Source organism: Syngnathus floridae, chromosome 8 (assembly GCF_059516105.1).
Source record: "Syngnathus floridae isolate MCC-2025c chromosome 8, RoL_Sflo_1.0, whole genome shotgun sequence".
Lineage (NCBI taxonomy): Eukaryota > Metazoa > Chordata > Actinopteri > Syngnathiformes > Syngnathidae > Syngnathus > Syngnathus floridae.
Genome location: NC_142420.1, coordinates 1,824,874 through 1,852,221, shown reverse-complemented (window position 1 = coordinate 1,852,221; position 27,348 = coordinate 1,824,874). Strand labels below are relative to the sequence as shown.

Genomic DNA, 27,348 nt, shown 5'->3' with positions numbered 1-27,348 from the left:
TTGAATGTGTTTTAAACAACTTCTGCCAGGAGCAAATGCTGCCAAATCATCGAGAACAGCCATCAATCATTCAGCAATAATTTAAATTCCCTCATGTGCAGTGAGAAACCCACAAATGGCGTGCCATAAATAACGGCGCAGAAAGAAAACAACGTCCCCATGCTAACCTTCATTTATGACTGATCTTTATTTAATTTTTAAAAAACAAAAAAAAGATTGCTTGTATATGTTACATTGGAACATTTCTGCGTTCTGTCTCAGGACACAAATCTTTTTTTTTTTTAGGCACAAAAGCAGCTGTAGCCACAAGACACCAGGGAAGAAAATGCGAGTGAAGCAAAAAAGGTGCGTTGAAAGGGCACGCCCCCAAAAAGCAACACGCAGTAGTCTCAGCATCATAGGTGACATTCAAAAGTACACACTACAAACCAAGGTACCAAGAAATAAGACTCCACTTAGCCACACATTCTCCTTGACGCGATATTGTGTCCTCGCCAGTAAATATTAATAACCGCGTTTTGTTGAAGATCCCCTGAAAAGCTGGAAAAAACAAAACCTCATCAAAATTGCTGCAATTCATCAAACACACCACCACGTGCGTGCTTAGCGTTTGGTTATTCCAGGCAAAGAAGAAAAATAGAAATCTGCTCAAGCTATCGTTGAAAACGCTGCAATTTCACAAACGAGGAGACCGAGAAAAGAGAGTCCACGCGAAGGCCACGCCGCGGAAGGCCGCGCACTACTGCTTAGCAACAAAAGAAAAAAAATATATTGCACAGGAGAAACAGCTCGCAACGTCTCGCGTTTCTCGTCGTCGCGTTGTTGTGGATTAAATAAAGCTCGGCATGGATCACACTGGCTAAGGTAAAAAAAGGAATAAAATAAAATAAAGCGGGAATTGATCACGTGTGCCGTGTCCAAAAGTTGATACGCTGCACATCTGCAAACTTTTTTTTTTTGGCAATGATTATTCGAATTTGCATTTCTAAGCAACAAGTGACAAGTCAACGGCACACTGGAATTAGGAATGAATTTTTTTTTTTTTTACAATCATCTCATAATTCACTGTGCTTTTTTTTTTTAGGAACTAACCAGAAAATACAATTCTCTTGATGGTGTTTTTTTTTGGTTCTACCAAAGTACAAAAGCAAGTGCAGTACTTCAAGTTGCGGACCCGACAGCTCCAGAACCCTCATGACGTCTTTAAAGCGTCTTAAAAGGCGGACGAGTTGAGGCCAGTCGGGGCTCGGAACCTCGTTATCGGCCAGAGCGAGCGAGCGCCGCCGCTCGTGACAAATTCTTGGAAGCAAATTTTTCACGCAACCCGATTACGGGCTTTCTTTGCTGCCCAAAATGGTGCAGGTGTTTCAGCTCAGGTACATTTCATGATAAGGGAGAAAAAAAAAAAGCCAAATAAGTGCGGCGTCATCGGCGATGGCGATTTCGGGGCTATGCGGTGGCGGCGGGCACCGACACCTCCAGCAGACGGTTGTTCTTCCGCTTACAAGAAGCGCTGTTGCCGTTCTTGGTGGCCGCCTGGATGAACTTCACGCATACTTTGTCCTGCTTGAACTGAACCAGAAACCTGCCAGAGAGGACCAAGGTCACACAACGAGGAAGACGTCAAGTCGTCCGAAGCGAAACGTCGTCATCTGGCTTACTCGTCCGAGATGTTGATGTCGAGCTGCTCGCCGTGGTCGGAGGCGGTGGAGCCGATGTGGTGCAGTTTGGTGATGGTCTCGATCAAGTGCTCGCTGCTGAGTAGAAAGTCGCCTTTGACGGCCGAGGCCGAGCCCTGCGGAGGAATCACCAAGGGCGGTGTTGAGTGATTTGTTGCAAATTGTGACGTCACAGCGGCGCTCATTTCCACCTCTTTGAGTTTGAGCGCAAAGAATCCGTCGTTCTGCGTGCTGACGGAAACGCTGATGAGGTCGGGCAGAGCCACGCTGGCCTTCACTTGGCCCGTCTTCTGGTCGGCCAGCACCACGTTCTTCTTTGTCAGGAGGAGGATGCGACTTGCACCCTGAAGGAAACACACACAGTTTGAACGGCGCCAATGGAAGAGGGCGGTGGCCATTTTGGAACCTTTCTTACTTTGCCGTTAGCCCTGTTAATCTTGTTGACCACGTCGGCCAGCAGAACCTTTTCCTCAACGCAATTACTGAGCTTCTGATATTTGGGGTTCTTGCTGATCTCCAAGTAGTCCCCCTTGAAGGGCTGGCTCACGCTGAGACAAAAAAAAAAAAAATTCATAGCAGAATTGAGACTTGTCACGCCTCAACATGAAAAGCAAAGAGTGAATTATCTCTACCTGCTCGGGTAGAGAGACTTTTTATCCTTGAACAGCTCGCTGGCCTCCAGCTTCTCTTGGTACACGGCCTTCCTCTCCTCGCTGAACTGGCTTCGGTATTTCTTGCACTGAGAACAAAAGAATGGAATCATTTCTTTCATTTTCGTTGGGAAGCTCAATGAAGGAAAAGTTCTTGAACAAACTCTGGCTAATTCAGCATGGCATGCTGAGTATAGCTAAGCGGTGACAACCGTTGCTCGATTTATGACCGACCCGCCAAAGGTGGAAGATGGAACGCAGTTGCGCGTGCGCTGCATCCAGGAAGCGGTAAGGCCGCGCAGGCCAGTTCTTGTCGACGGGGGACATGGAAGGCAAGCCGCGCTTCACGCCCAGGAAATATTTCTGCATCTGCAAGAGGAAAGAAAACGCACGACTGTTTTCATCTGTGAACGTCATTTCATCAAACGGTGCCCAACTTACGATTCTCTGAATGGTGAATTTGTAGATCTTTTTCCCCGCGTTTGCCCTGAAGAATTTTCGGTATTCCCTACGGACCTATCAAAGACAAGCGCAAAGAAAAACAAAACAATCATCCGCTTGCTCCTTTTTTATGTCAGGTGAAACGGATGGGAGGACAAAAAAGGAAGTTGCTGCGATGACAGCAAATTAAAAAGAAAAGAAAATCCTCCTGGCCAACGACCTTCATGCCGACCTTAATAGTGGAAAGTGTGTTGTGAACAGGTGCAGCGTGGATGGTGAACAATTAGGATGATGGAAGATTAACACCGCAACAATGTCCACGTGGACCATTTGAGGCATTCGGCACAATCACACACACACACGCACACCTAGATGAAGAGAAAGAGATGGCAGGTTAAACACAAAAACAATGTCGCTCGACATGAGGGGTTAGTTGAACGCATGACAGACGGCAACAGAAGACAGCCTCGGCACTCGGAGTCCAAATATTCTCCTTTGAGCTTTAAAAATGCTGGAATTTCTTCAAAAAAAAAAAATGTTTGCACTATCATTGAGCTAACAAACTAAAAGGCAATTATTTTCCGTTGAAGTTAAATTTTATAGTTCAACTGCTTGACGTGAGTCGAGTTGATTGAAGAAAAGAACACAATAATAAAGTCGGGTTTGACGTTGCGTTTAATTGCAAGCTTAGTGTCGTTATGAATAAAGTGTGACGTCTGCACTCGGCAGAGACTGGCTTCCTGAATGAGGACACACACAATGGAAGGAGACGTGAGGAGAGATGGTTAGTAGCGCTTGCTAGGTTGGGCGATGGCTCGGCCTGAGGGCTGCGAGGTACTACCTTGAGTCCCTGCCAGCAGGCCCAAATGACGGCGACGGCGTGCTTACGCCTGGCCTCTTCCTTCAGCTTCCTCAGCTCCCTGCGAGCCTAAGCAAGGGACGGGCGAGGACACACAACAAAACCAAGCCAGAGAAGATGAGCGGAAGAAGAGGAGCACGCCACGCTACGTCGCTTTGCCCGAGGTGGGAACACTTCAAACACTGCATCACTCACACACACACAACATTTGTTTGGCTGAACGCATTGAGCACAATGTTTTTTTGCTTTTCAGGAGTTTCTGGAAAGGAATGGATTTTCGACGTTGTGACAATGAAGCGCTTTTGACGCAAAATGTCACCTGAAGGCCTCCAAACGGCTCCTGTGGAAAAAAAGGACGGAGAGAAAACATGCATGGCGAAGTCATGCAGATGAGGCGGCACGAGGCATGCAAAGCTGAGCAAGCCGTCATAGGGTTGGATAAATGAAGAAAAAAAAATGGATGTGGAGCTTAGAAGGCTTATGGACATGAAGTATTTTATTTATTTTTTGTGGATGGAGGCGGCCAGTGACAAAATCACGACAAGTCAATCCAACAGGCTTCCCAAATACCTTGGTGCCCTGCCAGCCGGCCCAAATGACCGACACGGCGCGTTTGTTCCTGGCCTCTTCCTTCAGCCGCCGCAACTCCCTCCGAGCCTGACAGGAAACCAACGGCGCGGCAAAAGCTCATTTCAATCCCTCAATCAAAGCATCTTCAAATGGGACAGCCAAGCCGGCTGATGAAATCATCTGGCCAAAGACTTCGGAAGACGGCGTCGATGATCTTATCGGCCGCTTTGGAAGCCAATATGACAACGTAAATGCTGATAAGGTCCAACATGTAATTAATGCCCATCGTCGCCTCTGCTGGCGGAATATTGGAACTGCATGAGGTGATGCCGACAAACACTGACAACAAGCTTCCACAGACAAAACTAAGAAACCGCACGAGTGTTAATGAGACGAGCGACGGGGTCTGTGATGACGACGGCTACACACGACGTCCGGCTGGAAATACCTGCGTTCCCTGCCAGTATGCCCAAATTACTGTCACAGCGTGTTTATTCCGCACTTCTTGTTTGAGGCGTCGCAGCTCCGTTCGAGCCTGGAGGGACGCCGGGGTCGTTTTGGCGACAAAGAGCAGAGCGTGAGAAAAGAGCAGACTCAAGAAAAAGCCAAAGTGCGGCGGCGCATGAAGCGGCAGCGGCGGGAAAAGGTGGAATGGAACGGGCCTTGGTGTTTTGGTGAGCGAAGGCGCTACCTGAGTGCCGTGCCAGTAAGCCGCAATGGTGGTCACCGCCTCCTCGCACCTCTTCTGATGCTTCAGTTCCCTCAACAGCTTGCGAGCCTGAAAAAAAACAAAAACGAGGAGGCATTAGCATGTTGCGTCATCCTTCCTTAGTTTGATTCAAACCAAATTTGTGCACACACCTGCCATCCGCGAGCGTACGACTGCACCACGGTGGTGGCGCTCTTGATCCGCTGGTATTTCTTTTGTTGCTGTCAGATGGAAACGGACAGCTCAGTGATTATGTTCGGGCGAGATTTTTTTTTGTTTGTTTTCCTCACCGCGTAGCGCCGGTACCATGCTGCGACCACAACCTGACTCTTTTTCAGCAACAAGAAATGAGTACGGCACTTCCAGCCGCGGTAGATTTTCTGAATGAGCGTGGCCAGGTCCTGCAGGCACTGCCGCCGCCGTTCCTCTAAAAAGAACAACTGGGGGCAAGAGAAGGGGAATTGGATCAGAACAAGACATTGTTTGCAGGAAATGGTGAAGATGTCACTTTATAGTGCTGTTGAAATCATTTTGAGGCATTGACATGCAGGTCGTAAAGTGCAACGTCTTCATGATGCGAAAAGCAACGTTTATCTCTGAGCAAATATTGATTCAGAGATATCAAGAACAAAGTCCAAGCGCCACCTGAAGGGAGCAAAATGCCGCTTTACTGCTTGGCCCGCAGCTAAATTATAGAAAAAAAAAAATCCCTTATCTTAAGCTGCTATCCAAATACATTTATTGTCCTTTTGTGATACGGATGTGCTATTCATTCATCTGGCAAGGCTTGTTTGTTTGATTTTTCGTTTTGACCCGCCCTCGAGCAGGTTGTATAAGCGATCACAACAAAATGACACTTTTGCGAGAGAGAAAAATGCGCCGCACGCTTGAGCGAGCTCAAGAGCCGACGAGAGATGCCGGTTTCCCGTGTAAGGCTAAATGGAAGCATGTGTTCGCTCCGAGGCAGTAGCTCTGTCGGCAGCCGGAACGCCGCCACCTTCTGCCAACAACAGGCTTTTCCTACGTTAAAACACAAAGTCTTGCGAGGCGCTTCACGCTTGCTCGTTTTACCGTCCGTGGATTCCTGATGAAGATTTTCGAGCGGCCGTAGGAGAATTCTTCAGTGGGTACTTGAAGATCTGCCATGAGGACTTCGACTCCCTCCCTAAGAGGGGAAAAAAAACAAAAAAACAATCACAGGCCAGGCGACATTTCAAGCACCAACGAGCCACAATATTAGAAACATTTCTGCTTTTAGAATTAACTTGACACACCAAAAATATATTTTGTGTGATTGTAAGCAATGTTTCAACAGTGACAACTTTATTAATCATAAAAAAATATTGATATGACTTAGAGGCATAACATTTGACTGTTTTACATTAATTTGTCATTTAGTATTTATTTAACTATATGCTGAAAAATGGCTAGGTTTTTTTTTCCTCAGCAAAAAATAATGAATTAAAAAGGCAGAATTTTTTTGGTGATTTTCAAAATCGGCCAATTCATCATTTGGGCACCGCGAGAGGGAGCTCGTGTCACTTTGAGATTCACCAATAAACACAAGCCCATGAAAATCCCAAATGAACATTGCTGCATAACCAGCAGGCAAATAATGCGCATGCCATTGTGAATCCATTTTCATTTCAGGGGACCTTGTGGCCCCTTCTAAGAGCAGAACCAGATTGCTGCGACAACTCCCAGCTGAGAGCCCAGCGCTCCGGCGGCGGCCTATTAGCGCAGCTCGCAAACTCTTTCCACTGGGAGTCGCCTGAAGCTCAGACTATGTCAAGTCCACGGCTGCACATTTTCACTCAAAGCCTCCAGGGAGGTTCTGGCAAAAAGCCCGGTATTGCTCCCCGCCCTCCCCCACCCGCCGACTGTGAAGAAACATGCCCGTTACCTGGCGGGACCTCTCCAATGCGGCCAGGTCCGCTTGCAGAGCATTTTGTAGCGCTCCAGGCAGGGCCCGTACGGCTGGCGGAAGGCATAGCCGGCTCTTCTCACGCGGACGTTCTCCATCAGGCCCAAGTAGCGCACTTGATGGCAAACCAGCGACGGAGTGAAAATGTGCGCCGCCTTCTTGTCGTTGGGCTTGATGCACCTGGAACAAATACCAGAGACCGAACTTTAGGGGGCTGAATCGGATTGTAACGGTCGTCGATATCGCCTCACCGGATGTAGTTGGGGTTCTTGGTCTGGAGGTTCTTCATGAGCGTGCCCACCGATGATTTAAACTGGTAGCCGGCAGTGGGCGGTCTCTTCAGGTTGACTTTGCTCGGGTTGCCCTCGGGGAAAAGCTCCTTAATCAAGCTGTGGTTGGCCTTGAACATGGCTTGGGACAAGTCTCGATATAGGAGGTCGTTGTTCTTGTCCACGAAGCCTTCCACGCAGTACAGCACCTTCACGGCAGAGCGAAACGACTAAACGGGTCTGCTCCGGGTCGGCGATTCCGAGCGGGGAGATCGTACCTTGCCGGCGTAGTGCTGGATGCGGAAGCAACTGTGCGGCAAGCTGTGGTCGTTGAGGAACTTTGAATTCTTGCTCAAGCGGCTCTCAAAGTGTTGGTGCTCAGCGCACACCGTGTTCAGCTTGTCCAGGAAGGTCTCGTCCGTCACCGTTCCCGGACGCAGGCACTCCTCGTCCAACATGGCCATGATGCCGTTTTGGTTCTGGTGGAGCAAAAACACAAGATGACCATTCCCGTGCTGGATGATTTATTTTTTTTTCTTCAACAGTGGGACTTACGTTCTCAATGAGGTCACAGATAACGGCATTGTTGAAATATTCAATGTTGGTCCACTCAATGCCCTGCAACAAAAGTGAGATTAAGGTCAGAGTTACAATGGCTGGACAAGAAAGAAAGAAAAAAAAAAGTCGGATGGTTTGATTGCAGTCAGAAAAAAAAAATTCCTCAACATAACCTTCCTGCACTCGGTTTCCATTACGTCTGTAAACAAATAAGGGGGGGGGGGTTCTCGTGCTGCCGTTTTGTTACGATGGGGACAACATTGCATATTTGGCATCACGCAAGCCGCTTTGAAAGAAAAAAGCGCTCAAAATAAAACCCCGCTCTGCCGACCTCTAAATTACAGCAACTAATGGGCTGGGAACACGGCTTCAGTTGGGGGGGCAAGAAGGCGTGGCTTCCACTGATGGCCCATCAGCGCCATTCCTGATTGGTGCGACTTCCCTCCTGTCGACAGGCTTTGTGGTATTTTCCCATGCTGTCCGCTGGAAAGTAGCCAGAGGAGTTGCGGGGTCGCCGCTCGCAGACGCTGAGCTTTGAAAACAAGCAGATCTTGACGGGCGGGGCGTTTACGCTTTCTGCATTGAGAGATGGCCTTAACGCCTCGCCCCCTCCCCTTCGTTTGTGACGATACGGACCGGATGCGGATCTGTAAACTTGCCTCTCGGATGTACTCCTCCTGCTCTTCACGCAGGGTCAGCTCGATGAAGATCTGCTGCAGCTTCTCGTTGCAATAGTTGATAATGAACTGCTCGAAGCTGTTGTCCTGTGGGAGGAGCCACAGAAATACGAGCCTCTTAAAAATCTCAGTCTTTTTGAAAATATCAGTACATTTGATTACATAGCGGGCTACTTTTCTAACCTTAGCTAATGCTACGCAGTTTGAACTACGATGAAACATTCTGGCACAAGCAGACGGGAGGCCCTTACGATAAATCCACGTACGCAAGCGCCCCGATTAGCTTGTGAAATATTTCCGACTGTTGTCAATTACGACCCATTGTGGGGAGCGTCACGCTTCCTAGCAGATGGCCCTAATTGCGACACGTGTTGGGTTAGACATTATTAGCGACAGCAACAAGGTGGTGGTTAGAGGCGGGTTTAGTAGAGCAGCTCATCGAGTGAAGGACACGGCAAGGTTTCTCCATGCCAAAAAAGAATGGCAACGTGCCGAGCCATTTCCCTTTACCGAGAAACCGCCGTCACCTTCACAGCTAAAAAGTCACTCAATAGCAAAAGCAAGGCAAGTGGCAGCAGGCCATAAAGGGAATTGCCCAAAAATCCCAAATTTCTCTCATAACAGCCTCCTTTCACGTTCAAGCAAACTTTGTCGTGTTCTCCGCTACGTCGTTTGATCAACCTGTTCAGGTAAGATCACCCACCGAAAAGAAATGAGGAAAAGCAAAAAACACTCAAGTCAAAGAGGAACCTCCAGCCTCATTCGATATGGGCTGAGTGGATGGCGTGTCTCGGCCGATGCAAAAGTTGCCTTTGCATCTCTGCCCCCACCCCGAATTGTCGTTGAATTAAGAGGATGGATCGGAGCATGCGTCAAGCACAGCAAACAGCGGGCTGGGGTTACTTACGGCTTTCTGCTCACCAAGACGGCGGACAACGGGCAAGAAAGTGAGTCGAGTGAATGAGCAGTGGCATGACAAAGACATCAACTTCATGAACATGACAAAGAATATTGCACTCGCCAACCGTGAAATTGATTCCATGACTACATTCCAAATAATCCAACCATGAGTCAATGATTAAAATAGTTGGCAAACAGTTTTTAGTTGATCCATTAATTCTACACCTCTACTAGAAACTAACTCGAGGGAGCCAGACATTTGTACATGCTAACACTGGAAAAATGTAAAAATAAAGACAATATACAAATATGTAACGAAATGTCATATGTCGAATCGAGACTATTACATATACGAAATGATGTATGGATCGGCGTCTTCAAGGTCAGTTTGTTTCATAGTGCTCGGCAGATATTAGCGTTGAAATCAACAAGCGGCCAGAGAGGATTTAACTCCTGAGAGCAGTAAAGCTGAGCTAATCCAATATGAATATGCTTTTATCAGCCCACGGTTGCGGTGATAAGCTCCGCGCAGGTATGTCGCCAGCCACACGGACAGCCCCGGGCAAAATCCTTTTAAAGCTGATCAAATGGATGCGTGGTCACATTCTGTCCTCATGAGACACAGGCGGAAGGACAGACAGACACAGACAGAAGGCTTTTAGTTTTCCTACCTCGAATATCTCGAAGCCGTAGATGTCTAGCACCCCCATGACCTTGTGGCGGCTTTTAGTTTGTGCCTGCGGGCGGACAATTTACTCAATAGGAGAATTTTACAGGGCAAGCGGCTTATGCAATATTGAACACGGCGTCACTTGCATCGCCAAAATGGCTACTTTGAAGAAGAGCGAAAAGAAAACAAACAAATAAAACACATTAGCATCTCTTACTTTTATGCTTTCATTGATCCGCGTAACAAGCCAGCTAAACAAACGGCTGTAGAGATTTTTGGCAAGGGCATCTCGGGCATAGTAGGCCTGCAAGAAAAAAAAAAAAAAATCAATATGTTAGGACAATGTAAAAACATAAACTTGCTAGCAACAATTAAGTGGGTCGCATCCCGTGCGGATTGTGTTAGCAACATGGTTTTTTTGCGTCCAACTTGAATGAACCCACTAACCTCTCAAGTATGACCCACAAATGAATTTCCAAGAGGCCTACTCCTCATGTATAATTGAGAGCTTTACACGTAACGCTGATGTGAGGTGACAGCTCGTGTTGCTCAAAGTCTTTCCCTCAGACGCTGGCTTCTCACCTGGGCCACGTTCAAGGTGGTCGACACCTTCTCCAATTTGGCCTCCACGGTGCGGTAGCTGAAGGCCCGTTCCAGCACCGTCTGCTCGATCCCCAGCAGCTCGCACATCTCTTTCAAATCTGCACAGCAAGACAAAATACAAGACACGGTCAATAAACACAGAAAGAAAAAAAAGTTTCAGCAGCTGTAAGCATTTGAAGGAAATAGGCAAATCGTGACTTTCAAAGCAAAGAATTTAATTTGCTCCCGGGCAAAAAGTCGCTTTGGTAAAAAAGAATGTTCGCTTGTTTATCAGCCGCTGATTGCAACCTTTGATATGCTTGTGCTAAGCGCACAGGCATTTTGGCAGATAGCGATCAATTGTGTGTTCCATTCTCAGCAGCTCCTTCGTTTGTCACTATAATGCTTCCTCAATGTTTGAACTTTTTCAATAGCAGAAATATTGCGACATTCAAATCAAGCTAATAGGGAGCAGCGGCTTAACGGCGGCGCAACGTCGAAATTACCGTACCGTTTTTATCTCTGACGCGGCTCTCGTCCGTGTCGTTGCACCGCGACTCGGGCTTGAACTCGATGTTGCCGAGCTTCAGGACGGCCGCTACCAACTCCAGCACCGACCGGATCTCGTCCTCCATGAAGCCCACAATCTGCATGGCGTTCTGGGGATGGGAAATCAAATGCGGTCTGATGAGGGAGGCTTTGAATACTGAAGATATGAATTTCTATGCGAGTGAAACATTGTGCTCACTTTGACCGTCCTGAACGAGGTGGCGTCATCCAGCCCGTTCACCACGGCCGAATCGAGGCTTAAGTAGTTGTACTTGCTGAAATCCCGGTCCAGTTTCAGTTTCTCTGTTACACACAAAAGCCAGGCGGAAATGAGGTCAGCTTTGAAACATACATTTAGTTTGCCATGCTAAGATAAGAATGACCTACAAAAATAACCAACCCTAACCTGACAGATAATCAAAAACTGCAGACGGCCTGAGATGACTCGCTATGTTGGCACATGGAACATTTTTCACAAAGGACAAAAATAGCCATCTTGGAAGCGGCACGACTCAAGAATGGATTTGCGCTAATTAACCGAATCAAGCCGCCTCTCGTGTGCGCGCTCGGGAGTCAATGGCCATTATGTTCTTATCCTGTGCACGACATTCCAAACAATGAAAAGCAAATACGACTTTCACGGCCTCCCTTTGTTCTTTGCGGAAGACGGTGTGCCATTTACGTCTCCGTCCGTCCGTCGGGTGTTTGTCCAGCTGCACTGCGCTTGCAAATGCTCACACCATATTTAGGGAAATTTACATGACGCAAAAAAAAGAATGAAAGAAATTCAAAGGCTAGTAATGAGGGTACGCCATCACTGTCTGACAACTAAATTGAATTAATGAAAAGAGGAAGCTGAAATTCGAGACTCTGAAAAGAACATCTGGATACCTGAGGCTTCCTTTAAGTTGTTGTAATTATTTCCTGCCATTCATGCGAGGTCCTTTAAAAAACACTGGCGGTGATAGAGGGGGGCCCCCTGGGGCACTTCCCCCCGAAAAATGTTTGGACCAACCCCCTCCACCGTGCTAGTCTAACTAATTAACTTTTGGTTATTTTCCAATATTTATGGAATTTATTTCAAAATTTCTACTCGTCCTCTGTAGGAAATATTTTATAAATCTTTAGCTGTGTTTTCTGAACAATTTGAGGCGGGGGAGTTGTATAAAAAAAATGTTTGTTTTGCGGACTGCCCGAGATGACCTTTAGGGAAAAAAAAACTACTTCCACCAGTGCTTCAAAAATGCATAAGACAGAAAATAGAAAAATGAATTTCACATGACTCCAATTGAATGTGCAGTGTGCTTGAAACCTACTGAGTGTGTCATCAGAGGCTCCGGACAAGAGCTGATAAAAGATGTGGAAGTTCCTCTCTCCTCGAGGTTGTTTCACCACGCGGGACTTCTCCAGTAGATCTAAAAACAAAAGCAAACAATGCTGGTTTAAAAAAAAGTGCACAGTATCTGACATTTTTTCCCCCTGGTTATTTTACCAGGCCTGACTCCAACCATTTGGTTCACCACATTTGCTTTGTGATAAAAATGAAGCTGAATGAGATAAAAGATGAACACGCTTGGAAGGTTGCAGATTTATGTTAGGACGATCGGGTTAAACTTTACAATACAGTGTCGTCAAGTTGCTATGGCAACTAAAGCAATGTTTGTTTATCTGCAACCGCATACGTGTAAGGAAGCCCATGAAGATGTCCGGCATCTGCATTGGAAGCGCACTTGCCACTTTGATTAAAAGGGAAGCCCTCATGTGCTCACCGCGTTCAATTTAATTAAAGACTCTCCGCACAGATGATGACGGAGTTCTCTTTTAATGGAGCGGCATGATCCAAAACGTGTATGAGGTTAGAGTCTTTTTTAGCTGCCAGGATGGGAGCTTCTGCTCCAACCTCTTTATTATTAGATGAGGCAAACATTCCGTTGTGAATACAAAGATGCTCTTTTGGGGCCTTGCGAGCAAACGTGCTGGTCCAAGTAGGAAGTCAAGCTCGACACGTCACTCAATCATGTTGTGAGCGAAACTTTTCAAGTGCGCTGACAAATATTCACTGTTTTAGGAGTTACAATGGACTATTGTCATTCAGAGGACCGAAACTGACTCATCCAGTAGGTGGGCAGCGGCAATGCAAGTAGAGAACCCTTCACTGACTCGGGGGATCAGGTCGGATCTGTGGCGGCCACCCCCGCCGTGTGAAACGCTTGGCAGGAGTGATCCATAAGTGTAAACAACTCCACATTTAGCAGAATGGAGCTAAAGCATTGTTGTCTTCGGAGGGCCATTATGACTATCAACGCTTTATATTACATAAGTGATGAAATCACAGACTAGGAAAAAAGGGGTAAAAATAAAATAAAAAGATGAATAGTAATAAAAATTGTTAGCAATTTCTCTATTTCTATTAAACATTTGTAATTTTAGAATTAAGTCCACACGCAATTTGTCTTTGCGGGCCATATAAAATGATGTGGCGGGCCGTATCTGGCCCCCGGGCCTTGAGTTTGACACCCATGAGCTAAAGTGTCCTCTCCATTTGGACCGATGGTGAGAACATAGATGTGGTTGATGCGAGGACACAAAATCAGAGGGCCCTAATTTGCTTTGAAAAGGAAAGTCCTCATTGACCCGTGTAGCCATAAGAAGAAGTCAGATGCTTGTGCAGTGGCTCGTGCTCACACTCGCGCTCTCGTGCCGGAATTAACTCGGGCCTGCAAACAGAGAGTCGCTTGTGCCTCCTCTCGTTGTTTTTCCGAGACCTCTGGCGGGGAATTCGCCGCAGACAAAACAAAAGTGAACGGAGGCGAGATAAAAGCAAAACAGAGGCGAGAACTGAATAGGGACGGGGGGTCAGTCTGGGTATGAAATTGACTTCCGTGATGGGGGGGGGGGGAAGCATCAGTGGCTATGAAATGCAACGTTTGGTGAAGGAATGCGACGACGGTAGGTCTTTATTCTTCACGAGTTGGCTTACTTACAGTTGCTGATGACTCCACCGAGAGGATCTCCTTTAAAGTCAAACTCAATGTCCATGTACTTCCCCTGTAGGTCACAGAGCACCAGTTACAACATGACGCAATCTCATCTATGCGCCATTTTGTGCAGTGTTAAAAAATGCTACATGCTGATCTCATGTAGGTCTCAGAAGTTACACAATCAGCCTTGCGACGGACACATTAATGGTGCCTCCGACCCAAATCTCACAAATTTTAAAAAGACACTTTTGTGTCAGAGGACCCGGTCTCCGGTGAGTTGTCATCATGACCTCATCTAAAGGTTTATGCCAAGGTTACCTAAATATAAACAGATCAGGGCCGTAATCCGTCATAATACTTGTGCACGGGTGCAACACTGCTCTGAGGCTAAGCACTTGGCATGATTTCATTGCGCCGATGGAGATTAGTTATTTCATATTGTAATTGAGTAAAAAAAATAATTAAAAAAAAAGTAACTCATGTTAAATGGTGTTTTGAGGGCCGTACAGTGCAGCAACCTTTTCCATTGATGGTTACAGACGTCAAAGATGTAAACTGGGTTGGCAGTGAATGAGTTAAAAAAGAAGTCAAAACTCTTGTGTGTCACTTCAAAATATTAAACCTGACATCCTTTGAGTCTGCTGCTAGTGAGAAGCATAGGGGAGCGTGTTTTGCCAAAAACATAACTGTACAGGGAACGGGACAAATGTTTGTCACCGTGGAGACAGACGGCTTGCTCCCCACATTCCAAGATCGGTCGTTAAAGAAATGCGTCGCTTGTCGGAACACTTACGAATCTGGATGAGTTGTCGTTCCTCACTGTCTTGGCATTTCCAAAAGCTGAAACATAGGAAAATTGTTCAGCGTGATATTTAGACAATCATATTTCCGATACTGTGACCTTTCGACCTCCTACACGTCAATCAGTTGAGGACTACAGATCCGCCTCATAATTCTGTATGGATTAAATAAAGTACTTGGATTTTCCTGGCTTTGATAAAAGCCGAACCTTGTTGTCACGCCATATTCACGTCAATTTTAGTGAAATAAAATGAAACATATAATAACAATTCCTACAGTATATTCAAGACATTACAACATGAAATAAAAAGTGGGGAATATTCTGAAAAGGCGCACGGCACACAGTTGCATTGTGCGAAGCCGGCTAACTGTACTCCCCCCTCCCCCCTCTGAAGCATTAAGCGGCAGCTAAACTCTTGCAGATGTGCAGCGACAAAAAACCCTCGCATACAGCCTCATCCTTCACGGGCATTTCCTGTCCACTGCCCCCCACGGAAAATACAGCCGTGCACCTTCCAGCTCGACTTGTACAAAGTACAAATGAGTTAAATGCAAAATAAAGCTAAGTTACTCCAAATGACATATTTATGCAAATGTGTGGCTTCCTCTGGCAAGTTAGCTAGCTTAAAGAAAACATACACGCAAAATGTTTGACTTTGTCACAACTTTCCTTTTTTATCATATTGGCAGGTGGGCGCCACACTGCCCCCTTGAGGCCACAGCACGCATAACAGAAGCACGTATCAGTCAATCCCATTTAACAAGCATTTCACATTCATAAAATGAATGCATGAGGCCGGATGGTAGTCAACACTGGAAAGATCCTTCCACGCAATTTACACATGTTAGCGATTAAGTCCCAAAAACAGTTGGGCAAAAGAGTGGCGTTGTTTGAGCTGCACTTGATTTGACGCAGACAGTCCATGACGGAGCTGCTCGGCCCAGCCAACTCACCTTCTAACACGGGATTGGACTGCAGGAGCTGTTCCTTGACCTTATTCACCTCCTGGCCCTTCCCACACACCGCTGCCACATATGACATCACCAGCTTACTGGCCTCTGGAACGACACACACAGATATATATCAAGTCGGCTCTGTCGCCAGACGTGACTTATCCTTCAATCTCCCTGCCACGGGGGGAAGAAAAAAAATGAGGGATGGGTGGGGATCAATCAGGCAGAATGTAGTGCAAAAGTAGAACATCTACACAAAGCACGGGACTTTCTTCTTACAGGACTATTATTGCATCATGTAGGCAGATGTCGAACAACCATTTGGAGCAACGAAAATGCCGAGCCATTATAAATGAGTCCATTTCACATTAACAAAGATAAAAGTGTATTATTTCTGCCTCTATGATTTCACCCAACATCCACATATTGGCTATTTTCCTCACAGGAAGTGTTTTATGTCATTCATGCACTAACTTGTAGATTTGATCTAAGTCGTTACGGCGCCCCCACCTGCATAGGAAGCACACAGTTGCTTTTGACTACAAGAACTTTGTGGTGTGTCCCAAACAGCTGAGCTGATAAGGCACATTTTCACCCACTGGGCATGTACTAACCAATTAGGTCAAAGTCAAAGTCTCCTTTATTGTCAATTCCTCCGCATGTCAAGACACACAAAGAGATCGAAATTACGTTTCTCACTATCCCAGGGTGACAAGACAGAGTTCACAACGCACATACAAGTAAACAACACAGGAAAAATAAAACAAGAAGATGAACATATAAGAGTGATAGCACGCTAGCCGCTCCCGATGCACAGCAGAGTCCGGAAAGATGACAGTCAACCAGGCCACTGCGAACACGAGCACACAGCAGGCACGCACTGTCCGGTTCGTGGATCCTATCAGGCGAACGCAACCCATCTTGTCGTCCCGCGAACGAACGTACGCCAGGAGAATGGAAGGTACGGCTGGGCGAGCTGGCTGAGCAATTACACTCTCTTCTTGAAATTTTTTTTTCTTGGAGTCATGAGAAATCAAAATTCCCCCCTTAGGAGCGTTCATGTAACATTACGTGAAAAGGAATATCAAATGCAAAGCGCTTCTTACCGGTTTTCCCCGCCCCGCTCTCGCCTGTAATGAGAATACATTGGTCCTTGTCCTGGTCTCGGAGTGACCTGTAGGCCTCATCCGCCAAAGCGTAACTGGGGAACACAAAGGAAGAACCCGTTAGAGTCAAATTTATAATTTGCAAATACAAATGGTCAATTATTTGATCACATTTAAATCTCTCCAGAATTTCTGGCAAGGTGACGCGTGAAAGAGGTTCAGTGAAATGTCACAGTGCTGTCTCAGGCCGAATGGCGTCGAAGCTAATTAGTAGCATGTGAGCATATTGCGGAATTAGGTCGCATCTGTAAAACAGAGCGTCACGTTATTTCGCCACATTGTTGCCTCGCCGCTTAGGAGTCAAAACGAACTAACTGACTGACTAACTCAGAGACGTGATGAGATTAAGTCTCGACTGGGTTTAAATCCTAGACTAGAATTGGTCAGAATTTGCGATGGCAATTTGCTGGCTGGCATTGGGGTTAGAGGTCGTCTCCATCCTGGTTATACGAGAAACCGCAGAGTAGCCTTTTAACAGACAGACAAAGCACCGTGGCGTGTTTTTGGTCTGTGTGAGTAAGCCGGAGAGAAAGCAAATAATTGCTTCTAAGAAGTCATGCCAGGCGAGTGGCCAGAAGAAGATGGCAGTTAGCATTCCAGGCAACGGTACAAAGTTGCGTCTAATGGGGCTCCAGCTCCTGCTAGCTTACACGACTTAAAAGCAAGGCCCTAACTAGCCTTGGCTGTAATCCTGACATAGCCTGCCTCAAGTCACCGTTAAGCAACTTGGCAAAAGTGACACTTCCATTTGTGGCATTTGGGTTAGACATCTTTCTCATTCTCAGCTCATCACTTTGCACTTTTCAAAGACTGAAAAGGGCAACACAGTGCGGCAGATGTCTTCTTTGTCAAAAGCCTTCTGTCGCCTGACTTGATCCCGACAATGAGCAAAAATTATCCCGCCCAAGGGGAGAACTGTGGGCCAAAAGGGGTGAGGGTACCGGGACAGAAACAAAAAAAAGGGTGGGAGGGTCTATTGCCAGGGACTTTTCCAACGTGAGTCACAGCCAGCACAGTTTGGTTGGACCGCCATCACAAGCTTGACTAACAGATCCAATTCGACTAATTGCTTTGTCCCAGCGTACACGCAAAGGATTGCGAAAAACCCAAATGACATTCAATCATCAGAGACACCTCCAAAAGTGTGTGAACTTGGCAATACGGGCTCGAGGCCCGTAAGTTGTGCTTGGCGCTTCCCCCTGCACGTCACACCGCGGCCGCGGGCTATAATTTGGATTTACACGTGGCAGCGGTGAACAAAAACCACAGCGGCATGACATCAGCGGGAGAAAATAGTTGAGTCAGTTCTCAAATCGACTCCTGTAACCGGGATACCGGGGAAGGGGGGGCGGATAAATGTCTCCTTTTGCAGACTTTGGTCACAATCCTTCCAATAGACGCCAGCCGGACGAGTGCAGAGATGCCATTTTATTAGATTTAGACTTTTTAGTAGCGTATCTCCAAAAATTGACAACGGCTGCACAGGATGTTGGCTACCATCAGCCCTTTTCTATTTTCAGGCGCTATCATGAGAGCGGCCTGTGATCTCCGAGTGATCGCGCTTCCCCGCGAGGCAGGAAATCCGCCCCGGTTCTGCCGCAAGAGCCGAGGAAACGACTCCTTCCTAAACACCAGGTGGACCAAGAGGCCGATCCGAGGGCAGGCATGAAAGCGAGCGTGGGCAAAGCGGCCGGCGTGGGTGGCCGGGCGCTACACGTGCAAAGAACGATGTGGCGTTCGAACGGAACACATGTGGCCCAGATGCTAAAACAGGCGACACGAATACCTCTACTGGATTTTTAATTCAGAGTCAAGCAAAGTGAGGCTACTACCTCAATCTTTATTGTGTGGTGCTACTACCCGGTCCATATGTTAAAACTTGCGTATGTGCTGGAACTGAGAATTTACTCGAAGCAGACAAGCCTTAAAAAGTTGAGGAGCGAGTATATCGAATGTGACTGAACGCCTGAGTCGAGAGATTTCATCGAGTAATAAATGACGCAGCACATGGTTGAATCCTAATGTCCTGGCTGGGCGATACACTTGGTGGTGGGAGGGGGACGGGGAGGGGGTAACATGCATAAAGCCACAGGCAAGGAAATGGAAACAAAGGATGGAGACTTCATTTTATGATCCCAAAAGCAGCAGGCTTGTCAGATTGGGGAAATTCTTCCATTGGTGCTGCTCTTAATGTCTTATTGTGCCGCTAAAGCAAATGTCTTTGGTCACCAGTGATGACACCATGAGATATAGCGAGGACGGGCGCTGCTCCCTGAAACTTCCTAATACAAAGTGGTAAGATATATTTTGTCCAGATAACATTCTCTAGTGCCAAATGGGGTCGTTGGCATTGGCTGAATGGCGAGACAAAGGGGCAAAGTAAAGGCCCGTTTAGTGGCGGACTCCCTGTTGTGTCTCTAAATTGGCCCTCTTTGAACAAAATCGCATGGGCAAATTTCCACAGGCTATTGAATCAACTTCACATGAATCACTCCCGAATCCAGCTTGTTTGACTTAATGGGACCTATCACAAGCTACCCGAACACGACTCGTCCATTCCGTCTGTTTCTTTATTAGGTCCATCTGCAGGTCGAATTCACCTGGCCAGCAAAACATCTCGAACTTTCATCTGCAGGCGGAAAAGGAACAAGCGTACTCTTTGCCAATGATTCCTGAGTAGGCTTGCTGATGATCGCCATCACGCCGACGCAGTCCGCCCACCGGAGTCAAACCGGCATTTCGCAAAGTGCCCACTTCAAGCTACCGACAAACAGGTTTGCCGCTGCTGTGGTGATTACATAAGCCTTCATCACGACAGAGCCCCGTCTTATGAAAACCAACAGTGGCAAAGATTTGTAGAATTCGAAGCATTTCCCGTATCGTTAATTCTCTTGCGAGTCGATGATAGGCTGCAGCCCGGACCAATCGCCCGTCAATTAGTTGATTGCACATTCAAATGCGAGAACACAACAATTTCCTCTCGAATATTTTCGCAGGAAAAGCTCGGTACAAAGTCCAGGAGTAATGAGGAAACAAAGGCCGTATATATTTTTCCAACCTTTAACTACGACGAGCGGTCAAAGACAAAGCGAGGTGTGGTACCATTAATCAGTAAATGACTAAAGTTCACCCTAGCCATAAATTTACAGCCAAGGAAATGACTTATGTATGACTCAGAACAAAACTGCATCATCAGCAGCATGTTATGAACTTTTTGGAGCTTAGTATGTCTTTGGGTGCGTTGGAAGGTCGAAAGGGTGGCCAGATATCAGTTTAGCTAGCTCAAAATATTCTTCCTGTGATTGATTTTTTTTTTAAATCAAATTATTTTGGTGCGAATCTGCAAAAAATGTCGCATGACGTAACGGCGCGTATAAGAACGGAAAGCCCCCAAATGTAAACAAGAACAGGATCTCAACCCGAGACTCCAAAGCCATCCTTCCGTCTCGCCTTGGCAACAACGGACAGCTGCTTTGCAAGATTTTGTGCAAGGGCCAATTAGTTGACCTAAAAGGCTTCACCTTCATGGAGAAGAGGAAAGAAGGTCGGCGTCTCTCTCTCGGGAGCGCTTGTTAACCGACGGGTGGCGCATCTGGTTCATGCAACTCGGTTAGTTTTAATGACCTTTTGCCAGGAAATTCCAACTGATTGTGAAATAGCTGCGATTGGGTTGACGCATAAGTGAGATTGACTTTTCGAGTGCGGGTGTATTATTTGAAAAGAAAGCGAAAGTTATTTGTAGCTTCTTATTTGTTCAGTGAAGTTTCTCAGGCTGTCACCGGGTTGCCAAATGCGAGGAAGTCAATACGTCAACAATTACTTGTGTTATCTGGTAAGCCGAGATCAATAAACATATTGATATGTGCACAGGATGAGTCATAAAAAAGTGGGCATTATCTGGATGAGCGGGTCCTTGTAAGGAGATGGCAAGATATTTGCATGTACTTTACACGGCTAAACTGGTTTTGTCAACATGGCACGGTACGACTGATTTGAATAAAAATGAGCAAATTTGACTAATGATTTGAATAACATAAAAAAAAAGAATGGAATGGAAAAGTGCCAGTAGCTGCATTATTATTATTGCTGTTATTATTTATTATAATAATGATTATTATATATTTTTATAATTTTTTGTGTGTGTGTGTGTGTATTGTCTATGAAATGAAACACACAAAACAGCTTGGAGCAGTGTTTTTTTCCTTTCCAACTTCCATATAAACAAAATCTTGCTTCTGTCTATTTATCACGCGTGTTCTCTGGGACACTGGTAATTCCCCTTCTTGCAATCTGTCTCTCAGGGGCTTCAGACCGCTACAGAGGCGAGACCCAGCCGGCTAATTGACGAGTGCTTGGCCTTTGTTTGGTCTTGGCAGCCTCGCAGCAACGCTGACGTAAGCTTGCCATTGGACAGATGGTCGGCCAAAGAGCTCAATGGCCAGGGGAGCTCCGTCCAGTCTGACTCAAGACTGCAAGTGCCCTTTTGATACCACCCCCACCTCACCCGCCCCCCATTGGTGCACTTTGCTAATCTTTTGGCTTTTGCCAGTAGATACAGCTGAGCATCACCATCCGCTTATCCTTTTCAGGGTTAAAGGATGGAAAAAAACAAAAAGAGAACAATCAGGGTAGCTTGCACTCACATGTGTGGGCTAAGTTCGTAGAAGTTTCTATTGCGATACTCTTCCACTTTCTCTGGGCTGTAGATGGGCAGTGACCTGTAGGGGTTCATGGAGATCACCACACTGCCAATGTAAGTCTGCGGGGAAGAAATCAGATGGTTAATTGACGGACGGTAGACTGAGCCTAAAAAAAAAAAGACCATTTGAACCCTGATTGTTGAACAACAATGGCAGGAATTCTGCTGGCCTCAGCTTTTCACAGCTGGGGATTTGTTGAGGCTTGCAATGCCTGAAGTGAAACTTTGGATAAACAGGAATTGTGGGCAGGGCCAAAGCTCACAAGCCAAGAGGTGTTAGGATACCTCAAGTTAAGTTCTCTTCTGCATCACTTTAATTTATACTACAACAACGAGGGCGCCGCTGCCACCTACTGCAGCGGATGTGCAATTACACTAAATTCTATTATTTGATGGCTGCCTTACATAAAACAGAATCATACTGTAACAAAATCAATCTTTACGTAACATTGACACCACGTCTGAGCAAAATCTAACACTTGAGCTCGGCGAGAGGACGAGCAGCGAGCTATCCTCGCCTACGCTCGCAACAGAGTCTGGATAGCAACTTTCACACATCAACCTGAACATTCTCTCTAATGGTTTGTTGCGTAATCCACTCCAAACGGAGAGGAGCGCGGCGCGGCGCGGCCCCGCCTGCGGCAACAACCTCCCACAGCCTCCCAACCCTCCCTCCTTCCCTCCCTCTCATTCAACAGCACACAGGAGGAAGCTGGAGGCCGTTTCAAGCGCTACAAAGCTCTATAATTGACTGCAATCTAAACATGGACATGTGTTGCCAAGGCTTTTTGATGGCCACAGAGTACAAAGCTCATGAACGTGTTGGCCGTCGTTTGATGCTCTAAAACGGGACATCAAATATCAGTCACGACTGAAGATATCAACAAAAATAGACATGCTCGACTTTGAAAAGAAGGACTTGAATAAATGCAAACAAGAAAAAGTTACATTTAAGGCATAGGTGTCAAATCTTGCATCGAATTAGTAGAATTACAAATTGTCTTTACTTTAAAAAAAAAAATAGAGACATTGCTTGCAATGTTTATTACCATTACCAAATATTTGAACAGTTTTTACGAGTCTCTGATTTCAAAACTAGTTATTTATCAGTTTGTTTAAAATACCAATAAAGTGTTTTTGTGAAGTGCAGCCCTCTTTGTTATTTCCAAATGAAGTTAAACGTCAAAGCCAGCTCCTTTATCTGTTCTCCAATCATGGCATTTTAAAAATATGCCACTTGGCTGCTTTTGCCCTGCAGTCAAAGCAAGATTGCTATCATCTTTTTCAATACGCACTTCATTTAGAGGCAAGAATTGTTTCATTATTGACGCAATGTTGCCGTGACTTGCGAATCGTTATTTTCATACACTATTTAAATAAAAACACAGCTATGCCGAGAAAGACTGAAGTCTTTATTTAGAAACTCAGACGATCTGAGATTATCGTTAGCGTGATCTTCAGGAGGATAAAAACACAAAGCGAGTATCTGGTGCGCCGCCGTGATGGCTATCATTGCCGCGTGAGTTGACGTTGGTTCTCCCTCGGGAACCAACGTGGGCCGACCGGAGCGGAGGTGTAATCATCACAGCTGATGTCTCCAGCAGCCAGACAGTCTGAGCATGAAGCTCAGCCCCTATTATGAGGCATAAAAATAGTTGAGGAAATGCTTTGCTTATAGAAACATCAGCTGCTGGACACTCTCACCCACCGACTGAGTGGGCTGCAAAGATTTCGCCAGTCTTCAGAAAACGATGACACTGGAAATCTAAAAAACGGACCTTCTTACGTGTTAAAATACAAACTCCATACTTACGTAGATCTCATTGTGGTCAAAGCGCTTTTTCAGATTCTCAAGGAAGGAGTCTTCAGACAAGGGTTCCAGGAGGACCATGTCCCCCACCCCAATCATGTTGTCCAGAAGGGACGTTTTCACCTCCATTTTGTCTGCTGTTTTCTCCCTGAGAAAGTAAACAAATAACAAATCAAATAAAACATCCTAACATGCTCATCTGGAGCGAAGTGGCCGTGTCAGGTGAGTGGCCATTGTCTTTTGCCTTTTGTACGTGGCGGAACTTCAGTCCAAATTCTGAAGGTAAATAAACAGTCCTAAATTTAGCCGGAAAAGCAAACACTGGATCGGGGCATATCGTATAGTCAACAATAGTTTGCGTGCAGAAGGAAGACTTGGTCTTTCTTGCGTGTGAGAATGACTTCTACGTTTGACCTCTGGCTGCTTACTCAGATGGGAAATGCTCACATTGCAGTCAGTGGGTTTGATAAATCAAGAAAATAGCGCGGGATTCCCAATTTTATCACCCGTCCGCTCGCTGGCCGCAACACGCGGCTACAAAGCGACCCGGACAAAGACAATGCTGGGGCTGGCACTTTTCGGCGCCGCGTTGCCCTCAAATGCCTTTGGGCCAGTAATCCCGTTGCTATAGGAGAGCAAAAAAGAGGGGCCTAGCGTACATTGATGCGGGGGCTTTGCTCCACGTTGGCCGCCATCATACAAAATGCGGAAATAAGAAGCATCAGTCTAATGTTTTCCGTATGCGTCTCAGTAGCAGCCGTGCCGTAATCGAAAAGGCGGGCCTTCAAATTCAAAATAGCGTGTGGACGCTAACTTCTGAGACAAAGGTATCCGACGCAGGTAATGAAATGACGCGGAGCAGATTACGAGGCTTTGAAGGAAAAACCTTCAATGGTTTCCGACACATAACTCTGTTCGGGCTGTCAAACAAGCAGTAACTTAGAAACAGCCATAGTTCTTGGAAGAAAAGAAAAAAAAAAAGGCTGTGTGTAGACTTCCTCTTGACTTTTTTCCCTGGCTTCTGTTCCCCTCCGGGGCCTAATGTTATTAGGCTACAAAATAGCTAGCCGCATGGCTGCAGCAGGCCGTGAAAGATGGTCGCAAAGATACAAAACGGCATCGTTTACAAAAAGTAAATCTTGGTCTTCCAAGACTTCCGATGTGTTACTACTTAACTGGGATGTCCAATGTGTCAAAACGCAATGTTGTCTTCCATAACATGACTTTTTAAAAATCAGTCTTTTCATGATCCGAGTGCTTTCCTGACAATTTTGCCCAACGTGCAGTCTCTCCAAAAAAATGATAAGATTTAAATCAGTGGAAATCTGCTAGCGATGGATTAGCACCATCGTCATCATACGAGACATGCTCGGTGACCCAGATAGCGCCGGCGAATCAAATCTGGGAGGGCAACCTGGCGAAAGGCCATTAAAAGTGCATTTATTATTTATAAAAAGACGACTCCTGCCTCTTTTCTGTATACACACAGACAGATCAGACAGACAGACAGAAAGATGGTCGCTTTAGTTCCATTGTGATTGATCAATCGGAGTGTTTAAGGTGAGCAAATATGACTTTGTTCACACAGCAGATTCTACAAACAATGTAGATAACAAAAGCTCCTGGTTCATAACTGCTGTTGATATTAATAATAAGAATAATAAAGGAGAGAGCAGACAACCATTGTTTGGTTTGTCCCATGACATAAAAGAAGCTAAAAGGAGCCGGGCCATTGTGACTGTCCCTCTTTGTTTTGCTGCCCGAAGCCCTGTGAAAATGTCACTTGGAAAAAAAAGCTAAAGCTGGTTTTTGTTCCGTCCACCATTAATAAATGTGATTCAACCACAAACACCTAATCATGAGATCGGGTTTACTCCAGCTAGAAACTTCAGACAGTTTCCAAAAACAAACAACTCAAAGTAAAGAGGGGAAATGCCAACGTTGACATCATTCGAATGGAAGAAACGTTTCAATATTTGAATTAATTGTACTCGAGATTAGCGTTTGCTTCATGGCTGCCTTGTGCTGTTGCTTATTGTTGTCATTATTTTTGCCATCTTGTTATCATGTGTCACTTAAAAGATTCCCTCCACCGTAAAACATAAAAAAAATCAATTTGTGGATGTAAATTGAGCGTTTTGATAAAGTCAACGCACAGATTTTTGTTGCTCTTGTTTTGTTGATGCAACGGCACTGACATAAGACACGCCTCACTCACAACAGCAACCTGCATGGCCGCGTTGGCAAGGCAAGTTACAAACGTGACAAACAGGCTGAGGGACTTTAAATACACCGCTGCAGACCATGCCGTGAGCAATCGAAAGCAACATCTATTGAAAAAAAAAAAAAAACGCTCAAAGCCTCGATGAAGCAACAAGAAGTCATAAATGATTGGTCAAGTTAAAGATAATGAACTGCAAAAACCTTTGCCACTATCTGACAGCTTTGTTTAACTAGTAAAAAGTTCATATTTGATTTGCTGGGGAGGGGGGGGGGGACCTCCAAGCCAACAGAGATATTGACAACAAAATGTTGTAAAATTCAAATTGACTTCAGATGGAAAACATTTGAAATGTAGCAGTTGTGGTTTCAACATGTTATGCCTCATTTAGGCTGAATCCAATCAAAATACTTTTGTGTGCTTTCCATTAGTGATACGCTGCAAGAGTATTGATATTTTTCTGGCATACAAACAACTGGATACATTTGATGAGCACATTTTATGCAATTGTATACTTTCCAATCATACACACAAGGGGAACGGATGTGTGATGTAATCCGGCATTCCACGACGAGTATCGATTTTATTCCAGTACACTAAAAAGACCTCTTAAAACATGGGTCAGTGACCCTGTCGTGATTTAGATATACAACATTGAGCCTCTTCTCCTGGTTTATTCACAAACCAAAGGGATGTTTACCCATCAGGGTTCTCGAGAAGATTTTCTTGTGCACAAAGTCGCACATGCTTAAAGTTCCATCATGCCAGAAATAGTCACAAGGTCAACAAATGGGCCCACGTTGCAAAAGATTTAAGTTGCATATGCATCTTCTCAGTGGAACATCTCACCACACACAAAGACGACAGATTTAATCAATTAACTCGAGACACACAAAAACAAGGAGCAAAAGTGCGAAATAATGAAATCTCTTCCCATATTTTCCTCCAACATTCCGATTTATTAATATGAAGCACAAAGAACCATGAATGCATCCCCCCACTCCTTCCACGGCGAAGTGGAGAGGAATGAATGAGTCGTAAAGCAAGGGAACTTGGAAAAGTGTCCAAAAAAGTTGCAGCAACTCAACAAAGCAAAATCAAAACTAGAGTTGGTAGCGCCGTACAGAAATCACAGCTCGATGCTGAACTTACCGGTTAACTCTCCAAAAGTCGCTTCCTCCCTTCCAATATCCAATTTTCTGCAGAAAAGTAGTACCGCGGAGATGATTGCGGTCCAAATCCGGAGCGGCCCCGGGTTGCCTGGAAGTGGAAACTCGGTTCTTGGAGCTTGTCTGGGAGCTTGAACGTGGCTCTCGGCACTTTTGAATGGAGCTCCGGATGGACTCGAGAGCTCGGCGTCCTCCGGCCACGGGGAGTGTCCAAAGCGGCGTCGCCGGGATAGTTCAGCGTCCCTTCATCACCTCCGGAATCGGAGGGGAGTGGGGGAAGTGGTGCGTTCGCGAGCTTTTGGATATTTACAACTTCTCTTTTGTGTCCATCAAGGATTACTTTAGGGACGTTGCGAATAGCACAGTCTGTCAGATAGAAGGGAACAACCTTAAATCAAACATTGGGAAATATAATCAGCGATTCCAAAGTCAACACTTTAATAGAACATTTACGAGAAAACAGAAGAATAAACTACCTAAAAAGAAAGTTCACGGTATAAGTTGTACAAT

At 45.8% G+C, this 27,348-nt stretch overlaps 1 protein-coding gene across 4 annotated transcripts; it reads right to left on the bottom strand.

Moving 5' to 3' along the window:
* Positions 1-163: 163 nt before the first annotated feature.
* On the bottom strand, positions 164-27,116 carry myo1b (myosin IB). Of its 4 annotated transcripts, XM_088382941.1 has the most exons (32): positions 26,822-27,116; positions 23,452-23,596; positions 21,583-21,698; positions 16,880-16,974; positions 15,774-15,878; positions 14,812-14,858; positions 14,022-14,085; positions 12,354-12,452; positions 11,237-11,340; positions 11,000-11,147; positions 10,489-10,607; positions 10,124-10,210; positions 9,908-9,973; positions 8,319-8,423; positions 7,657-7,719; positions 7,380-7,580; positions 7,084-7,310; positions 6,812-7,012; positions 5,980-6,073; positions 5,199-5,348; positions 5,061-5,129; positions 4,891-4,977; positions 4,648-4,734; positions 4,200-4,286; positions 3,612-3,698; positions 2,771-2,845; positions 2,564-2,698; positions 2,312-2,418; positions 2,095-2,227; positions 1,871-2,023; positions 1,662-1,795; positions 164-1,585 (listed from the first exon to the last, which is right to left on the bottom strand). In XM_088382941.1, the coding sequence occupies exons 2-32, from the start codon at positions 23,575-23,577 to the stop codon at positions 1,450-1,452; spliced, it is 3,507 nt and encodes a 1,168-aa protein (XP_088239067.1). In that variant the 5' UTR covers positions 23,578-23,596; positions 26,822-27,116; the 3' UTR covers positions 164-1,449. The 4 variants fall into 4 exon arrangements, with proteins under 4 accessions (XP_088239067.1, XP_088239068.1, XP_088239069.1 ...); XM_088382942.1 differs by lacking the exon at positions 4,200-4,286; XM_088382943.1 differs by lacking the exons at positions 4,200-4,286; positions 4,648-4,734 and having other exon boundaries at positions 26,822-27,115.
* Between the last annotated feature and the right edge of the window lie 232 nt (positions 27,117-27,348).

Excerpts from the sequence above, each read along its gene's own strand:
- myo1b (XM_088382941.1), bottom strand. The coding sequence starts at position 23,577 with ATGGAGGTGAAAACGTCCCTTCTGGACAACATGATTGGGGTGGGGGAC. Across the intron at positions 7,311-7,379 it reads TCCAGCACTACGCCGGCAAG|GTGCTGTACTGCGTGGAAGG; the intron begins GTACGATCTCCC and ends TCTGCCGTGAAG. Across the intron at positions 5,349-5,979 it reads TCATCAGGAATCCACGGACG|TTGTTCTTTTTAGAGGAACG; the intron begins GTAAAACGAGCA and ends TCTTGCCCCCAG.